Source organism: Taeniopygia guttata, chromosome 1 (genome assembly GCF_048771995.1).
Source record: "Taeniopygia guttata chromosome 1, bTaeGut7.mat, whole genome shotgun sequence".
Classification (NCBI taxonomy): domain Eukaryota; kingdom Metazoa; phylum Chordata; class Aves; order Passeriformes; family Estrildidae; genus Taeniopygia; species Taeniopygia guttata.
The window spans coordinates 60,560,905-60,576,256 of NC_133024.1; the positions used below are offsets into that span (position 1 = coordinate 60,560,905).

Below are 15,352 nucleotides of genomic sequence, written 5' to 3' on the forward strand. Positions count from 1 at the left end.
CCGCCTCCTCCTCCTCCTCTCCTCCTCCTCCTTCTCCTCCTTCTCCTCCGCCTCAGCCGCCTGACAAGGGGACGGGGGCGGCAGGCGCGGCGAGGCAGCAGCGGAGGGTGGCAAGGTAGGGGACAGCCCGCGAAGCTCCGCCGGTGCGGGCTGCTTTTCGTCCTCGTTCTCCTGCGTGCGGGGCGCTGAGGACCGGCCATGGTGAAGGTGTCGTTCAACTCCGCGTTGGCGCAGAAGGAGGCGGCGAAGAAGGAGGAGGAGAACAGCCAGGTGCTGATCCTGCCGCCGGACGCCAAGGTGAGGGCGGCGGTGGAACCGACCCTCCGGGGCCCGGCGGCGCCGGGCGCTGCGCTCCGCTGCGCAGCGGGGCTGCCCCGGGAGGGGAGCGCGGCGGGGACGCCGCCGCGCTTTGTGCGCCCCTTGCCCGCGGCGATGGCCCCGGGCGGGCCGGGGGAGGGCTGCGCGGCGGTGCGCCCCGCCGCCCCATCGGCTCACGCTTCTAAAATGGCTGACAGGGCGAGCTTCTCGGCTCCGCTTCTCCCGACTCCGGGCATCTCTGTGGTGGCTCCGTTTTTCTATTTGTTTGGTTGGAGGTTTTTGTTGGGGTTTTGTTTTGGAGGTTTTTTTTGTTAGCCGCTACAGCGCGTGGACCGCGGCCACCTCGGCTTTCGGGGCCGGCTGCGCGCCCGCTCCCGCAGCCCCCCGGCTGCGCTGGGCCGGCGGTGGGAGCTGGTTTGTGCGGAGAGGGCGGGTCGTGCCCGCTGTTCCCCCCGCTGCCATCCCCTCCGGGAGCTGCTGGCGAGCTCCCGGACCCCGGATGCTCCAGGGCAAGGGAGCGCCTGGAGGGTGAAGTTGGGGCTTCGGCCGCGCTTGTGCCGCAGCGCGTTCGCAGAGCCTGGTGGTTGTGTGGTGCGGAGAACTTCGCCTCGGAACTTGAATAAAGGAACAAAGAGCTGCCTCCCCCCGCCCCAAAACAGCACCCAAACTCCGGGCGCTGCTGTCGCCTCCCCTCTGCTAAAAGCAACGAAGAAAAAACACCAGCGGCTTTTAAAGTTTTTGAAGTGCAAAACTGCCTAGAATATAAAGGGTTTTGGTTGCAATTTCTATGTTCTAGTAATCAAAACCAGTTTTTAATTCGGAGTAGTGTAATTTGCTCTAAGATCTTTCGAAAGGGAATGAAAACTTGAAAAATGGCCAGCTGCACATAAACAGTGTCTTGCTGTTTTCATTTGCTTTCACAGTCTCTTGTGCATCAGGCGTCTGGGCTACCAGATTGGCTCTTCAAAAGTGATAGTGTTTATTAATTTCCTAAATCTTTTGTGGTCAATTTCTGCCTAGGAGGACACTGTTCAGTTTGTAGTGTGAAGTTCTGCCGTGGCGCAGGTTTTGCTGTGATTTTGATGGGGCCAGGTTCTTCACCTGCAGAATCCACTGTCATTTCACAACCAAGGGGAACCAGAAAGGTGCTTCTAGTGACATCTTCCTGATACAGCAAGTGGTTAAATTTCACACTTCCACTGATCATACTGTGCATTCAGATGAAACTCTGACCAGAGTATTTAAGCCTCTAGAACAGTGTGCCACAACAGATGAGACAGTATTGTTGCTCTGATCACTTGCAATTATACAAAATCCATTAGGTGCTCGTGTTCCTAAAGGAGTGCTATTCTCTAGGAAGCAGTGGCTTTCCTGAGCCCAGATTAAGCTGTAGAATTCCTTCCTGACCCCAGGTTTGTGGTCAGTTTGACACCAAGCACATAAGCAAGACACAAGCTACGTGTTCCAGAAAATGGGTTTTTCTTTTTACCTTGGAATCCGGACCTGCCCTGGATGTTTCCAGATAGCCTACCAAATTGGGCTTGTTTTTCTGCTGCTAAACAAACAAAATACATCTGGCTAATTGTACACTGGGGAGCAAATCCTTCCGACCCTATCCAGATAGTGACGGAAGCATGTCATTTGACTATGATTTCCTTAACGTGGAGCTGTAAATTCTAGCAGCTGAGGATTACATACAAGATCTACCTTAACTTCGATTTCCTTGCCTAGAAATGAGGCTTATAAACATCTATTAACCAGGTCAAAAGGCAATCTGATCTCACAGTAGCTACTTAAAAGTTCTTGCACTGGTGTCAGGGGATGAACACGCCTGAATGAAGCTTGAAACACTCCTAAAATAGCTTGCTAGGAGGGGATGCTCAGTACAGATGAAAATTCCAAAAACAAACGAGCACTCTTGAGGGATGAGTCTTTGACATTCTCCTTGACACATTTCTATCTTTTGTCTGCAGAACTGCAAACCTGCACCTAACAGTGTGCAAAATTCTCAAGTAAGCTTTTTTTGAGCTTTTGTGTTTTAAAACATCAATAAAAGCATATCTGGTACAGTAGCATTGTCTGTAGTTTTTGTAGAACAGGCTGTGCAATCCATGCAGGATTAACAGTAGTGAAACAAACAGTGCCATGAAGCTCTAGAGATATTGTGATTCTTCAAGTCTGAGAGCTTAGTCTCAGATCTTTGGGTGGCGGGACTGGGTGGAAAGGAACTGAGGGCCCTTGTAAAACTTGATACCTTTGAGGTAAGTGCAAGATCCACTCTTTGAACTTTGCCTTCTTGAATACAAGTGCATGAGAAACAGATCTTCCCCCACCCCTCCATAATTTCAATTGCCTATGCAGCTCTTTGGAGGAAAGGGAAGAAAATAAACCACATCTGACAAATGCATTATTCATATCACGTTGCTGCTGGAAAACCCTTCACTTCAAGTGAGGTTTGGAGGCAGTGTGGGAATGTATATTGAGAGAAAGAATTCTGGTAGACTGAGAAAGGTCATATATCCAAAACAGCATATATGGGACATTTGTTTTCCCTTCTCCTACATTGTTTCTGTAGGAAAATAATTAGATCTGAATCTCAAGTGTAAACATGAAAAATATTGCAACATTTTATGAAGCTTTCTTTTATAACCAAAGTCCTGGAAGGCATTCTGGACTAAAGTGACGGGAAAACCCTAAGAGGAGGCTCAACAGCATTGCACTACCACTCACAATTTTATAACCAAGAACTTAAAAATATTTGAGCTAGAGATATTAGTAAACTAGTTGAGATTAATGAATAAAGCCAAATACCCTGAAATGTCAAGAAAAGAAAAACTCATGGAATGAGCTTTTGGGCTAATTCTTTGACAGTCTCGTTCTGCTGCTTTTCCCAGCACAGTGCCTTGAAGCCTCCCGCTCTGCCATTGCAGGATTACTCTCAAATACATAATCTTCCAAGGACTTAGCAAAGAGCATTTGCAGCTAAAATATGCTGATGATACAGCATCGAAATACTCTAATCTTGCCAAAAATTACCCAATAACCTCTGATGCAGATACTAATCGGAAATTAATCACGGAAGGTAAGACAGGAAGAGGCAAGAAGAGTAGGGGATGTGTCATGGAAACAACGTCTTAAAAAAAAGGTTTTGCAGAAGGCAGTGGTCTTAGGCTTTGGAGTATGTTACTTAAAAAGGAGTTGAAAAATCTAGAGTGCTAATCCTGTCTCTGCATAAATCACTGCTTGGTATTATGGCATGTAGTGAAAGTGTCTCCATAATTACTGTAGGCAGCCATTAAAACTCTGTAATGTAATGTTTTTGTTGTTGGGATGGTACTTCTATGACGTAATTTTTAGCCAAAATATAGAATACTCCTGGTGAAGGGTCTTAGGCCACGTTTCATTTTCCATTTTGCTCATTGTCTTTACAATACGGTTTTTTATGACCCAGTTTCCCAACAAACAAACAATGTGTGGTCTTTTAACATTTCTCCCTACAATAGATCTTTGGAGAGCCAAAGATGGTTCTGAGCATAGCTGAAGTCTTCAGACATTTTATAAAGGCCATTCAGTAGATTAAGCCTTCCCAAAAATCTTCGTGCCCCCATTGACTCAGGATGTTGCTCCCTTCTGTGAGCTTTAGTGGCAACCTTTTAAAACTATTTTTATCTTTTTGGGTTGCTCAACATGGTGCATCTTTACCACATGCAGCTTTGTGCACAGAAGCTGTGGATTCACAAATGTATATTGTGGCTGACCATTGGACAATGGTCTGCATGTGCAGAGAGTTCAATGTGAAAGTGTAAATGTTAAGAAATTTAAAAGCAGCAGCTTTGTGCATTTATTCCTTATAAGAACATTATTACTCTGACCTTTAAAATTAGCCTTCTTTAGCTTAAGCTTGCCTAAAGCATACTAAAATAGACTTTTTTAACACAGAGGGAAGGGATCCACCTAGAAAATACTGTTGAGTAACAACTAGTGAGCACTATTTTGCTGTGTAGAAAAACCCTCAGATTTTGTGTAATTGATGTTAAATGTTTCTGAAATAAAGGCATTAGCTTTACAGTTTTTTACATATCTATATACATATATATGTATACAAAAGTTACTGTATCCACTAAAAAAATAGCAATTTGTTTATTATATTGCTGTCAGGAAAGCAGACTTTCACACTTTATGGAATGCCCCTGTAGCTGGGTAGTTTAGGATTGTTTTGTTTGATTTTCATTTCTTTTTTCTTTCAGGAGTTTCCATATTCCCTTTATAGGCTTTCTCCAGCCAAATTTCTATAGGCCTTACACCAGATGCTGTTGGGGAAAGAGCAGTTTTTGTATTTTCCTCTATTTTCTGTAATGCAACTAGGTCATTAAACCAACCGGCTTCTGCTATCTGTCAGAGCATTGTGAAGATTAAGACATGATTATTTAAAAGAGGACCAGAAGTAAAAAATCCTAACATAGTAAATTCTCTCCCCCTTCTCCCAGCTGTTGCTAAAATTTTAATGAAAATACACCAAACCATAGATGAAAACCCTCCTGTTTCAGGCACAAAGAGTACCCAGGGCTCATTCTGTTATTTTACTTGAATGGGTACCCAAAAACATAAATTAGGGTAAATTGTGTTTTATTGAACAAAATTTGTGTTTTTAATGAGGGATTTCTCCTAAGAAAAGAAGTCTTGTGGCTGATACCTTCCCCTGCATTTTTTTTTTACATTATGAATTTGTGCTGCTGGTTAAGTACTGCAGCTTCCTGAGCATAGGGTAACTGTGGCCTTGAGACTTTTGGCTCCTAAAGCTGTTCCTTAAAGGCTGCCAGCAACTGAGACAATACTAAAAAACCAAGATCTCTAAAAGTTTGTGGTGCTCCTTTGACAATCTCTTGCTATTTTAAAGTGAGTTTAGGGATCTGGAATTACAAAATCCAAAATGTGATCTGGAGGAGCTTGTGTCATCCCCCAGCAATGGGCACGAACCTGTGGGACAGAGGAGTTCTGTCAGTGCTCGGTATCTCACTTCCTTTCTGTCTCTCATAACCTCCTGACCTGAATAACAATACAAAGCTTTGGTTGAGAAATACAGCCCTTTCCCAGAAGAATTACATTTAATGTTTCAAACAGGATGTGTTCTGCCAGACCTTTGTGATAACTGCTTCATCAGTTGTTTGTATAATTTATGTTTTTGGCTGACTGAGCAAGAGCTGATGGCTGTACCATAGAGCTCGTGTGAACTCAGTGCAGGGATGACTAGAGACAACGTGAATACTTTCTACAGTTCTAAATAGTTTCTCTTCAGTTTCCCAGACTTTTACTTGGCTGAAACCCCTTGCCCTAAAAATGTATTTGGAGAGCTTTTTTCCCCCTTAATATCATAATACAGAAAAGTCTCTAATTAGGTGATGCTTTATTTAGTGCAGGATCTAGAAAAACTATCCTGCACTGTAATGTATCTTTGCAGTAAATACCAGAAGTACTTCTCTTATGTTCACCGTAGTCTTTCTGTGCTGCAATACTATTTTTGATAAGCCTCAAGAAACAAGTTTTAGTTATTAACGTTGCATAGCAGTATGAAGAATACCACTTAAACAGAGGCTGTTGAAATGAAAGTTCCGTTCAGTGGGAAAGATCAAGTTAAATTAGTTAATTTCTGAAGATATGGATCAAAATTAAAAGCTGAGCTTTCCTGTGAAAATCATTTGAAAGAAAATTTTCTTGGAATCAGCAGTATTTTCAAGGGAAATGATTTTGACTCATTCCCTTATAATGAATATTTAATCCAACATGTGAACATCAAGGAAAGTTTAATTTCAAATGTAATGTGTATATGTGTTTTTCTTCTGTTAAGTATTTTAATGAAATGTTTGAAGTTGCAAATGTAACCTACCAGTTGTGGTTTTATAGATTATTTTCTATTTTCAGATTTATTTTCTTTGTTATTTGTGTAGGTTTTTTCCTTTTTTTTTTTTTTTTTTCTTATCAGCATTTTAGTAAATGTTGATGCTAATAGTTTTTGGGGTGGGGGGAATGTAAGAATGGTAAGCATACTTACCTCCAGTAATGTTTTCAGGTAACTGTTCTGCAGTTGTGGTTTTGGAATATTTGTCAGTTTTATATGTATTTTCTAGCCAGTAGTCAGTAGCTACAGGCATCAGATAGATCTTCATAAAAAGAAAATAGTCCTCTCTGTGACACCCAGGAAATACCTTCAAACACAAATAATGCATTTTTAAGTCCTAGTAATTTTAAATATTCTTTATTCTGTACTTCCAAAAACATTATGACATTTTAAAAATCTAACTACAGCTGGGATAAGTAATTATGTGTTTTGTTACTTATTGCATAGATTCCTTTTGCTTTTCCCTAACTTTTCTCCCCTTCCTTCTCTTGTGCTATGATTGACAAAGGTTAGCATTATCTGCTTTTAGTCTCCTGATCTGTATGAATAATACAACATTCATTTTCTTACTATTTATGTACTGCTTTTTATCCTCAGTGGAAATTACTTTGAATCTACAGATGAAAAGCATGCTAATTTATAAAATTCGGATATCTGTCCTGATTTTACAGATGTGGTAAACCAAAGGAATGAGATAATTAATAAGACTGAGCTCTGCAATGAAGTCAGAAATGGTTTTGTGCAGACATCATGTGATCTAAGTAGGGTTTGGGCCATAACGGGCGTACAGAAAAGCACTAGGTCCTTCCTGAGTGATCCATGTGTCATCTACAAGCAAGGGTCCTCTGTGCAACAGCTGTACAAAATTCATCATGACAAAATGCCAAAGTCATATTTGTCCAACAGTTATTATAGAGATCTTGAAAATAAAATTGGTATCTTGTTTGTCTTTTCTGTGTAGTGTCAGTGTGTGTGTGTGGGTATACAAATATTTTTCTAAAGTTGATATATTATTAAGTATGCAATACATATAATTTCATACATATACACACACACAAAAATAAAACCCACAGGCATTTTAAGAGCAGAGTTCCTTGGATGCAAGTCCTTGGTTAATTTGTGGTTGTCTTTGTCCTAGTCTTCAGCAAACTCCTGCTTTGATGGCAGCTTTCTGCTCTTCTGTGGGTAGAACGAGATGGTGGAATGATGAAAAAAGAGCAGGCTGGGGAGATCATAACTGGGAGGGGTCAGTGATCTCTGGGGTGGATCTCAGTTGCTGAGTCACTAAGGCCTGCTTATTTATTTATTTATTTATTTATTTAAAAAGATAAAGCCTACACAGAAATAGAAAACCCTTGCCATTACACATTTGAAAATGCAGCAGCCTTTGCAAGGTTGTGAGGCCAAACACGACTCGGAGGCTGCTGCACAGTGCACTGAGTTATTTTGCCTAAGATTTGCAGTTTTGGGAAGCTCTTGGTGAGGTGTTTGAATGTTGGCCTGGTCTGTGATCCTGCAGGGTGTGATGCTGCCAGGTGCTGGGCAGTAGAGTGTGCTCCACTTCAGACTTGGAATAGTCTAATTGCACTGAAGCCCTTCAGTTTGTTACAACAGTTTTGTCTAGAAAGAGGGCATAATTAAACATCAGCCTTCCACGGTCAGCTCTCCTGTGCTGATACTCATAACTGCTACAATTAAATGCTATTCTGTATTTGCATATAGAATGGTTTCCACTCAGAGAACTGTGCTTGCTGTTCAGGTACTATTGCATTCTAATTCACTAATACATATATTAGCAGAGTGTGTGTTTGAGGACAGGGCTGCCATTCACAAGAGCCTCAACAGACTACAGTAATGGGCTGAACAAAATCTCATGAGTTTCGGAAATAGCAAATGCCAAATCCCGTACCTGGAGGGGACTCAGCCCAGCCATCAGGATACACAGGGCACCACCTGGCTGGGAAGGTGCTCTGCTTGAAAAAGACCAAGGACTTCTGGTGGACAGTCAGCTGGACACTAGTCGCTGACATCACTGAAGGCTGGATCTCTGATCCAAAAAAAGGCAGCAACAAACTGGTGCAAGCCCAGCAGGGGCCACCACAATAGTCAGAGGCTGGAGGTTACACCCTGTGAGGAGCGGCCAAGGGAGTGGGGCTTGGTCAACCCAGAGATGAAACTGCTGCAGGGAGGACTTCACAGCAATCTCCCAGTGCCTGGGGAACTGACTGGAAAGACAGTGGTCATAAATTTAAAAAAGAGAGCTTCTGACTGACAGAAGCAAAATATTTTTCAGTCTTGAGGAGAACTGAATGCTGCTGAGGAAATTACCCGAGAAGCTTTGAAGTGTCAGTCTTAGCGGTTTTCAAACCTTGACTGGTCAAGAGCCCTGAGCAACCTAGACAGGCTTCAGAGTCTGCCCTCCTTTGAAGCAGGTCTACAGACCTCACAAGTGGGTTTTGTGATGCTGGATTCTACTTTTGAGAGAAACTGAGACACAGCCTTTGTAACTTGTTTGAGATGACATACCATCTGTGGCTGAACTGGGAATAGTTATTAAATTCCGAGGCTCAGTGGTGCATATGTGCATGCTAATGAGATCTCTTGGGTGAAAGAGTCAATGCCACTTGGGAAAATAGCCTTAAGAGAAATCTAGGTTAAATTCACATAGCGTTCCATCACACTGATGTCTGAGAATCAGGCAGTCATAGGAAAAAAGAAATTTCAGATATAAGTGAGCAGGGTAAGGGAGAAACAGGGGCTGAAACAATCAAGGTCAAAGAGATAATTTAGTATTGATCCATTTAAAGTGGAATAGGAACCTTCTAAGTTCCTGTTTTCAAACACTGATCTCATTCAGGATAAAGATGAAAGAAATACTTCATTAAAGTTATGGATTGATTTAGTGTAGTTTTTGTGAGTATGGTAGAATGTAAGTCAGTTGTAGGTCAAAAAGTGCAGGTGGGTAAAGGGTTTATTTTGGCAATGTTTAAAAATGAAGCATTTAAAAAATTGGACAGTTTAATGAAATGCCATGTTCAGTATGCTGTAACTATAAAGAGTGTTGTGGTTTTGTTTTCTGAAAGCAAAGTGCATTCTGAAGAATGTCCCTATGACTTCTTAGGCTTGAGGGATTTTGTTTTAAAAATTAATCCTTCTTGCCAGATACCTGTGCAAGCTTTCCACCTACCTGTTTTGGTCTATCACTTGCAAACTTGCACCAGAACACTTCTCTCTCCTTTAAATATGTGAAAAAACTAAGTGTGGAATGCAGAACAAATTTCCATCATTCCGGTTTATGAAAATATGTAGAGAAATTCAGCAACATTAATATATTTCCTAAATAAACCTGATTTCCACCCTGAGCATCCAGACATTTAGAGGTAAGACATTTTCCAAATGTTGTAGGTTTTGTTGAAGTTTTCATGGCAGGGAGTGGGGAGAAGGCAGAAGAACCATAAAACTCCAAAGTGAAGTAAAGGATGTGTGGAACTTTATTACTTGTCTAGCACAGACCCAGCGCTCCTGGAAGTCTGATATGTTTTTTTTCTTAAATGAAGCAAGTGGTTAGAGTTACTTCATCTGCTATAGTATTAGTGTTACTTAAAAACTGCAGATGTGTATCGCAGAATGGCTGGCATTGGAGGTCATCTGGGCCAACTCCCCTGCTCTAGCAGGACCACCTGCAGCTGGTTTCTTGGGACAATCTCCAGTCAGCTTCTGAGTATCTCCAAGGATGGAAGGTTCTACAATCTCCCTGGGCAAGCTGTGCCAGTGTTTGGTGCCATGCAGTAAAAGAAGTGTTTTGTCATGTTCAGTAGGAGTATAAGATGATATTTATGTCCTGTACAGAAGAAGTCCTAGGAGGGCAGTCCTTGCCCTGACAGTTTGCAGGCCAAGAGCCACAGGAGTGCCCTGCTGGTTGATGTGGCAAACCAAAGTGCTGTGGCCGTAGCCCAGCTCCTCTTCACCAGAGCGTGGTGATGAGTGCTTTATCTTGGGGCAATGGTGATGGGAGGAAATGGAGATAAGATGTGCCCAGTTACTCTGCGTGTGGCAGATACCAGAGAGCTCTGCTTTGGGTGGGGAAAGATACAGGCGGCATAGACATAGGATAAGTGCCCAGAGAAGGAAGCTGGTAGGTCTTGAAACTGGACAGAGAAGAGGAACAATATGGGGAACACTGCTTGAAGAAAACAGTCAAATACAGTGTGTGGTTAGTTGTACACTTGCTGTAGACAGCCTGAGATGAGGATATAGCCAAAAGAGCAGGTGAATCACCCTAAAAGAAGTCTTTGCCTGGTTTAAAAATACAACTTTCAGGCCATTTAAGTACCCTGTCACCTTCTAGTCCATGTAAGACCACAGCTAACAATGACTCATCTTAATGCTACTCCAAAATTTAACCAAAACAGCAATTTGAGTAGTTACATGCTTTTTCCTTCTTTACCCATTTCTTTACCGGAGAATAAAAGTAAAGAGTCTTTAATTGTTGACTGCCATCAGGTTTTGTAGACTCTTATCTCAGAAATGAAGGCAGTGTTTAGGTAAATCATGATTACTCATGTTGGTTAGGAGTTGTGGATTACTCTTCAGGACATGCTTCTTTTGCTGTCCCTCTATCACAGAGCTGTGGATGAACTGCAGATTCCTGTCCTTAACATTCACTTTACAGTTGTAATTTTCTTTTACTTCCTGCAGAAAATTTGAATTTTTCATGTTCCAACATGTTTCTGAGTTTTATTTGTTGCTCCCCTACTCTTGCCTGTTTTCCAGTTTTTGTTCTCTTTTCATCTCTGTCTCTCTCAGTACATGCAGCTGTAGCTACCTTCCTACCCACCAGCCCTCATTCCCCTTTTAAGATGATCTTGAGCTGACTGCTTATACTGTTGTTTTTATTCTGTTATAGTTACGATGTTTGGACAATGAAATGAGTCATTTGACAGACACTGTATGTTTTAATACAATTCCCCCATTATTTCATCAAAGATAACATTCAAGCAATTAAAACAACCTTGGACTTTGAACTTGTAAAGCTCCTCAAATTTAGTTTCTTCTTACTTCTGGATTTCCTAGTGCTGTCTAAAAGATTTTGTATTTACTATACTATTTCAAAGACCATATACAGATACAAGAAATAGAAGAAGAGGTTAATAGTACCAACTGCCTAATAGATTCTAATTGATTTATCTCCTTGGTTATTCAGGCTATGTGACTACAGTGAACAGCAGCACAACTAAGGTCATGTTTTATGTTGTTCTTTAGGCAGAGAGCATTTGGTCAGATGGACAAGTCTCTGTCCATCATGACAGAAGAACTGGCAGAGCTGGCAGTGTTGGCACTTGCAATGTTCAGGTATCAACTGCAGATAAACAGCTATAGCTTGTTTCCTGGACAAGCGAGAAATCTCTGAAGCATCTGTTGTATGCAGAGTGTTTTTTTCTAACTAGAAAGTTAAAAGATTATTGCACTTAAAATTTAAATTTAACTTTATTAGTAAGCATAGAATTGCTGTTTTAGAGGCAGATCAGTATGATCGCCTTCCAGATTCGTAGCATCTGCCAAGTGAGGAGTCTTGCAAAAGCCTGCCTTAATTTCCCATCTGCAGCAAGCAATAAATAGAATACAAGGCTTGGAGCAGACTTCAGGCAGGAATACCATTGAAGGAATGCAGAGCTCCTTCTAAATTAAGTTCATTTTAAATTGACTTTCTTTTGTGAGGATTTCCTACAGATGTCATATTTACAAGTCAGAGCAGTCGAGCCTGACCAACAGAATTCAGTTTGTACAGCCATTGGTCAGTATTTTATTTAAAGACTTTTTAGCTTCTCTCATTAAAAAAACACTTCTAGGGAGTCATCATTAACTTCCCTTCTTCCCGCTCCACTAATTAAGGCTGCAGTTGGTCAATATTTGCCTTCAGGAAACTCGGTCTGTCCCACTGTGTTCTGTCCATCCACGTGACCTAAGTGGCACACAGAGGACCTTGGAGGAAAAACTGTTCTGAACAGCTCCCAGCCAGTTCTACCCATGTAAACTGTAAGCTTTTATATATGTGTTTGTGTATATGTAATAGATGTTATTCTCACAAGCGTAATTATGGATGTTTTGTGTGTTATGCTGCAGACATTTTTAGTAATGTTTGTAATACTCAGTAATGCTCTGCATCTGGTTTCTCTGTGGATCAAAGACTGTTCATTCCAAAAGACATTTCTCCCTCCCATAATTATTTTTATTGCTATCTTATCTATTTTAAATTTGGGACATTATCTTTTGCATAGCTATCCAGCAGTCATACAGTATTCTGGACTTCTCACAGCATGTTGTCCGTCATATTTGGTTTAGATAGATGTGTCCTTAATTTCTGCAAAGGAACAAGGTCTGATAATGTTCTCACTCATTTTAATATGTACTAGACATATGCCTTGTAAGTTTATAGACTGCTTTACTTTTATAATGTTAAAGCAATTATATTTCACTATGTACAAAAAGCCACAAGGGGAAAATCTAAGTAATTATCAAGTCTAATTATACACATTTGTGGCTCAGCATTGGAGCTTCTTAGAATACATTTGTGATATTACCCCAAACATGAATTTGACCATTCTAAAATACAGCATTTATTAAAGGAAAAAAAAGGTAGCATTAAAATTGAACTGAAAAGAGCAAGAGAATATATGGCCTCTAGCCCTTAATAACTGCTACTGTTTGCAAGTTTATGGGGTTATTAACTTATTCTTTTTTTAATTTACTGCAGAACAGTAAATGCTAATTGTCATAAAAATCTTCTTGTGCACATCTCTCTGTAGTTGAGAGTGTTCTGATAAGTAGTTGGTGGTATCATGTGCCTATCTGAGAAGTGTTTCATGGTTTTAGTAAGAAGGCAGAGAGCATTTTTACATTTACTGCAGTGGTCACCAATGAAGGGACCTGTTCTGAAAACTACGGTCATCTTATCACTTCTTTATGAGAAGACTCTAGATTTGAATCTTGCTAGTCTCAAATAATAGAGAATTTAATACTTGTTTTCTATCTGAAAGGAAATTGTTACTGCAGAGCTTGATGCTATTCAGGTTGGGAAGTCCTGAACCATTTATTTTCAACACTGTAGAATTTAGGTTACAAGAGGCAGAGAGATGCTTCTGTTTCATGTCTTATCCATGGGAAATAGGCTAATCAAATGTTTTCCAATTAGAACAATCAAGGGAAACAAGCCAGTTTTGGGCCTGCATCCAGTTCCTCTTAAGGCATTTTGCATCAGAGATGATTTGTGTGGCATCACTTTAAGGCTGAGGATTCACTAGAGAGTTGAAAGTACATGGAACAGGGATGAAGCAGAAGAGAGGAAAGAAAGGGACCAGAACAGTAATCATTTATCACTGCTCACAGAAGTAGAGAGGCGTATTTTTAGAGGTCAGTGTTCAACTCAAGTAGATGATGCTTTCTTTTGTGAGATACCTCTGGCAGTAGAAAGCTGGCCTAGAGAAAAATTAGTCATTGAGGCTGCAGACTCATGTTGTGCTCTGGCTTCAGAAGTCAGCGCTGCTGCCGGGGAACAAAGTGCAGCTGTAACTATATGGGGGAGAAGCGCTAATTCAGCACTGTCCCTCTTAGTGGGGATCTGCTTTCACTTAATGGGTTTTTTTCAGAACATGAGTCACCTAGAAGGAGGTTGAGCATCTATTGCACTTCCTTCTTTTGCAGTGCAGAGGGTCAGATTTTTATAGCAAGGGACAAATTATTCTTTTGGGTCAATACAGCCCAAACGAAGCTGTTATAGCAACAATAAAAAAGCTTAGAGAGCTTAGTCATGGGTCAGCTACATATGTAATTTGGTTTCAGTAAATTATTTATAACATTTTAATTTAAGCTGGTTTTAAACTGCTTGACAATGTACTTAGTTTTCAGGCTAGGAAACCAGTTCTTTGTTCTCTTTCAGTTGCATAAATCTTTTCAGTGTTGTCAGTTTCAGGTTCTACCTGTGCTTTCATTCACTCTCCTAAGCAGGAGCCTAAACTGGGCTTGAACTCATCCTCTGAATTTAATGGGCTGTTTTTGGTAGGCTGGGGACAAATCAATGATAGGCAGCTACAAATACAAAATAGCTTAATGTGCCACCACAAGGGACACCTTCAGAAATAATAATGATAGCCTTTAGCTGGTGGTAGAGGATAAAAGATTTGTATTAAACTGGTTGTTTACATCTGTCATCTCATATATCAAAGCAAAATTATTTAAGGTGGAATACTGATAAACTTGTCCTTCAGGTTTCTCCTAGTATGGTTACAGAGTAAAAGTTACTTTCTTTTTTTCTGATTATTTTGGTGGCTTGCGGAAAATTGATCTGACATTAACCCCCATTTCCAGGTAGGTGTTCATACTCTGTGTACCTTCCTCACCATTTCTCAGGTGCATGTTTTCTTAGTCTTTCTGGACTTAAAAAATAATTAAAACAATGGAAGAGGCATTTATTCCATTAATGGATTAATTCTGGTTGAAATTAAAAAGGTGTGGGGGATGAAAGCAGGTCTAAGAAAGAATAAAGATACTCTTTATATTCTTCACTAGGGAATATTTTGATATTGTATCCCAGAGGCAGTTTACTATCCCTTTTTCTGGCATTAACTTGGAAGGGTTTAAGTGACAACTATTACAAAAAGTTTCAATCAGGTGTCCTGTATGCTTTGAAATATCTAGGGAAATAGTTACCTAATGATACAGGGCAACATAAAAATAAAAATCCTTGGTTTACCTGGTTTAGATTTATAATTGAGATGATTTATAGAAGAATCCACAGTGACTCTCAACGTGACCTGAGAGTTAATTAGATTAGCGCGGGTATTATGTCCTAGTCTCAGTCTTTGCAAAGAGCCAGGTTAAAAATCAGGCAGCTGGTAATCCTGTCATTTTTTACACTGAATTCCTTAAATAATTGGTATTCTAAAAGTGTAAAAAAATTGTTTCTGGTCTTTACATTGTATCTTTTCAGTCCACAGCGAATGTTATTTTGCTGATTTCACTTTGCCTTGTAATGTATTCCAGAAATGTTGGTTTGAAGGGGCCTCTGGAAGTCATCTGCTGCAGCCTCCCTTTAGAAACAGGATGGTTGCCAAAGCAAGATTAGCCATGGCTTTCTGTAGT

The 15,352-nt window shown here is 40.7% G+C and overlaps 1 protein-coding gene across 1 annotated transcript in view; it reads left to right on the top strand.

Annotated features, from left to right (window-relative positions):
* The window catches only part of ITM2B (integral membrane protein 2B), a 27,352-nt gene continuing 12,000 nt past the window's right edge, over positions 1–15,352 (top strand). Inside the window, exon 1 of the mRNA XM_030272683.4 lies at positions 1–297. Within this exon, the coding sequence (XP_030128543.1) occupies positions 199–297 (99 nt within the window). The 5' untranslated portion in view covers positions 1–198. The remainder of the gene's footprint in view (positions 298–15,352) is intronic.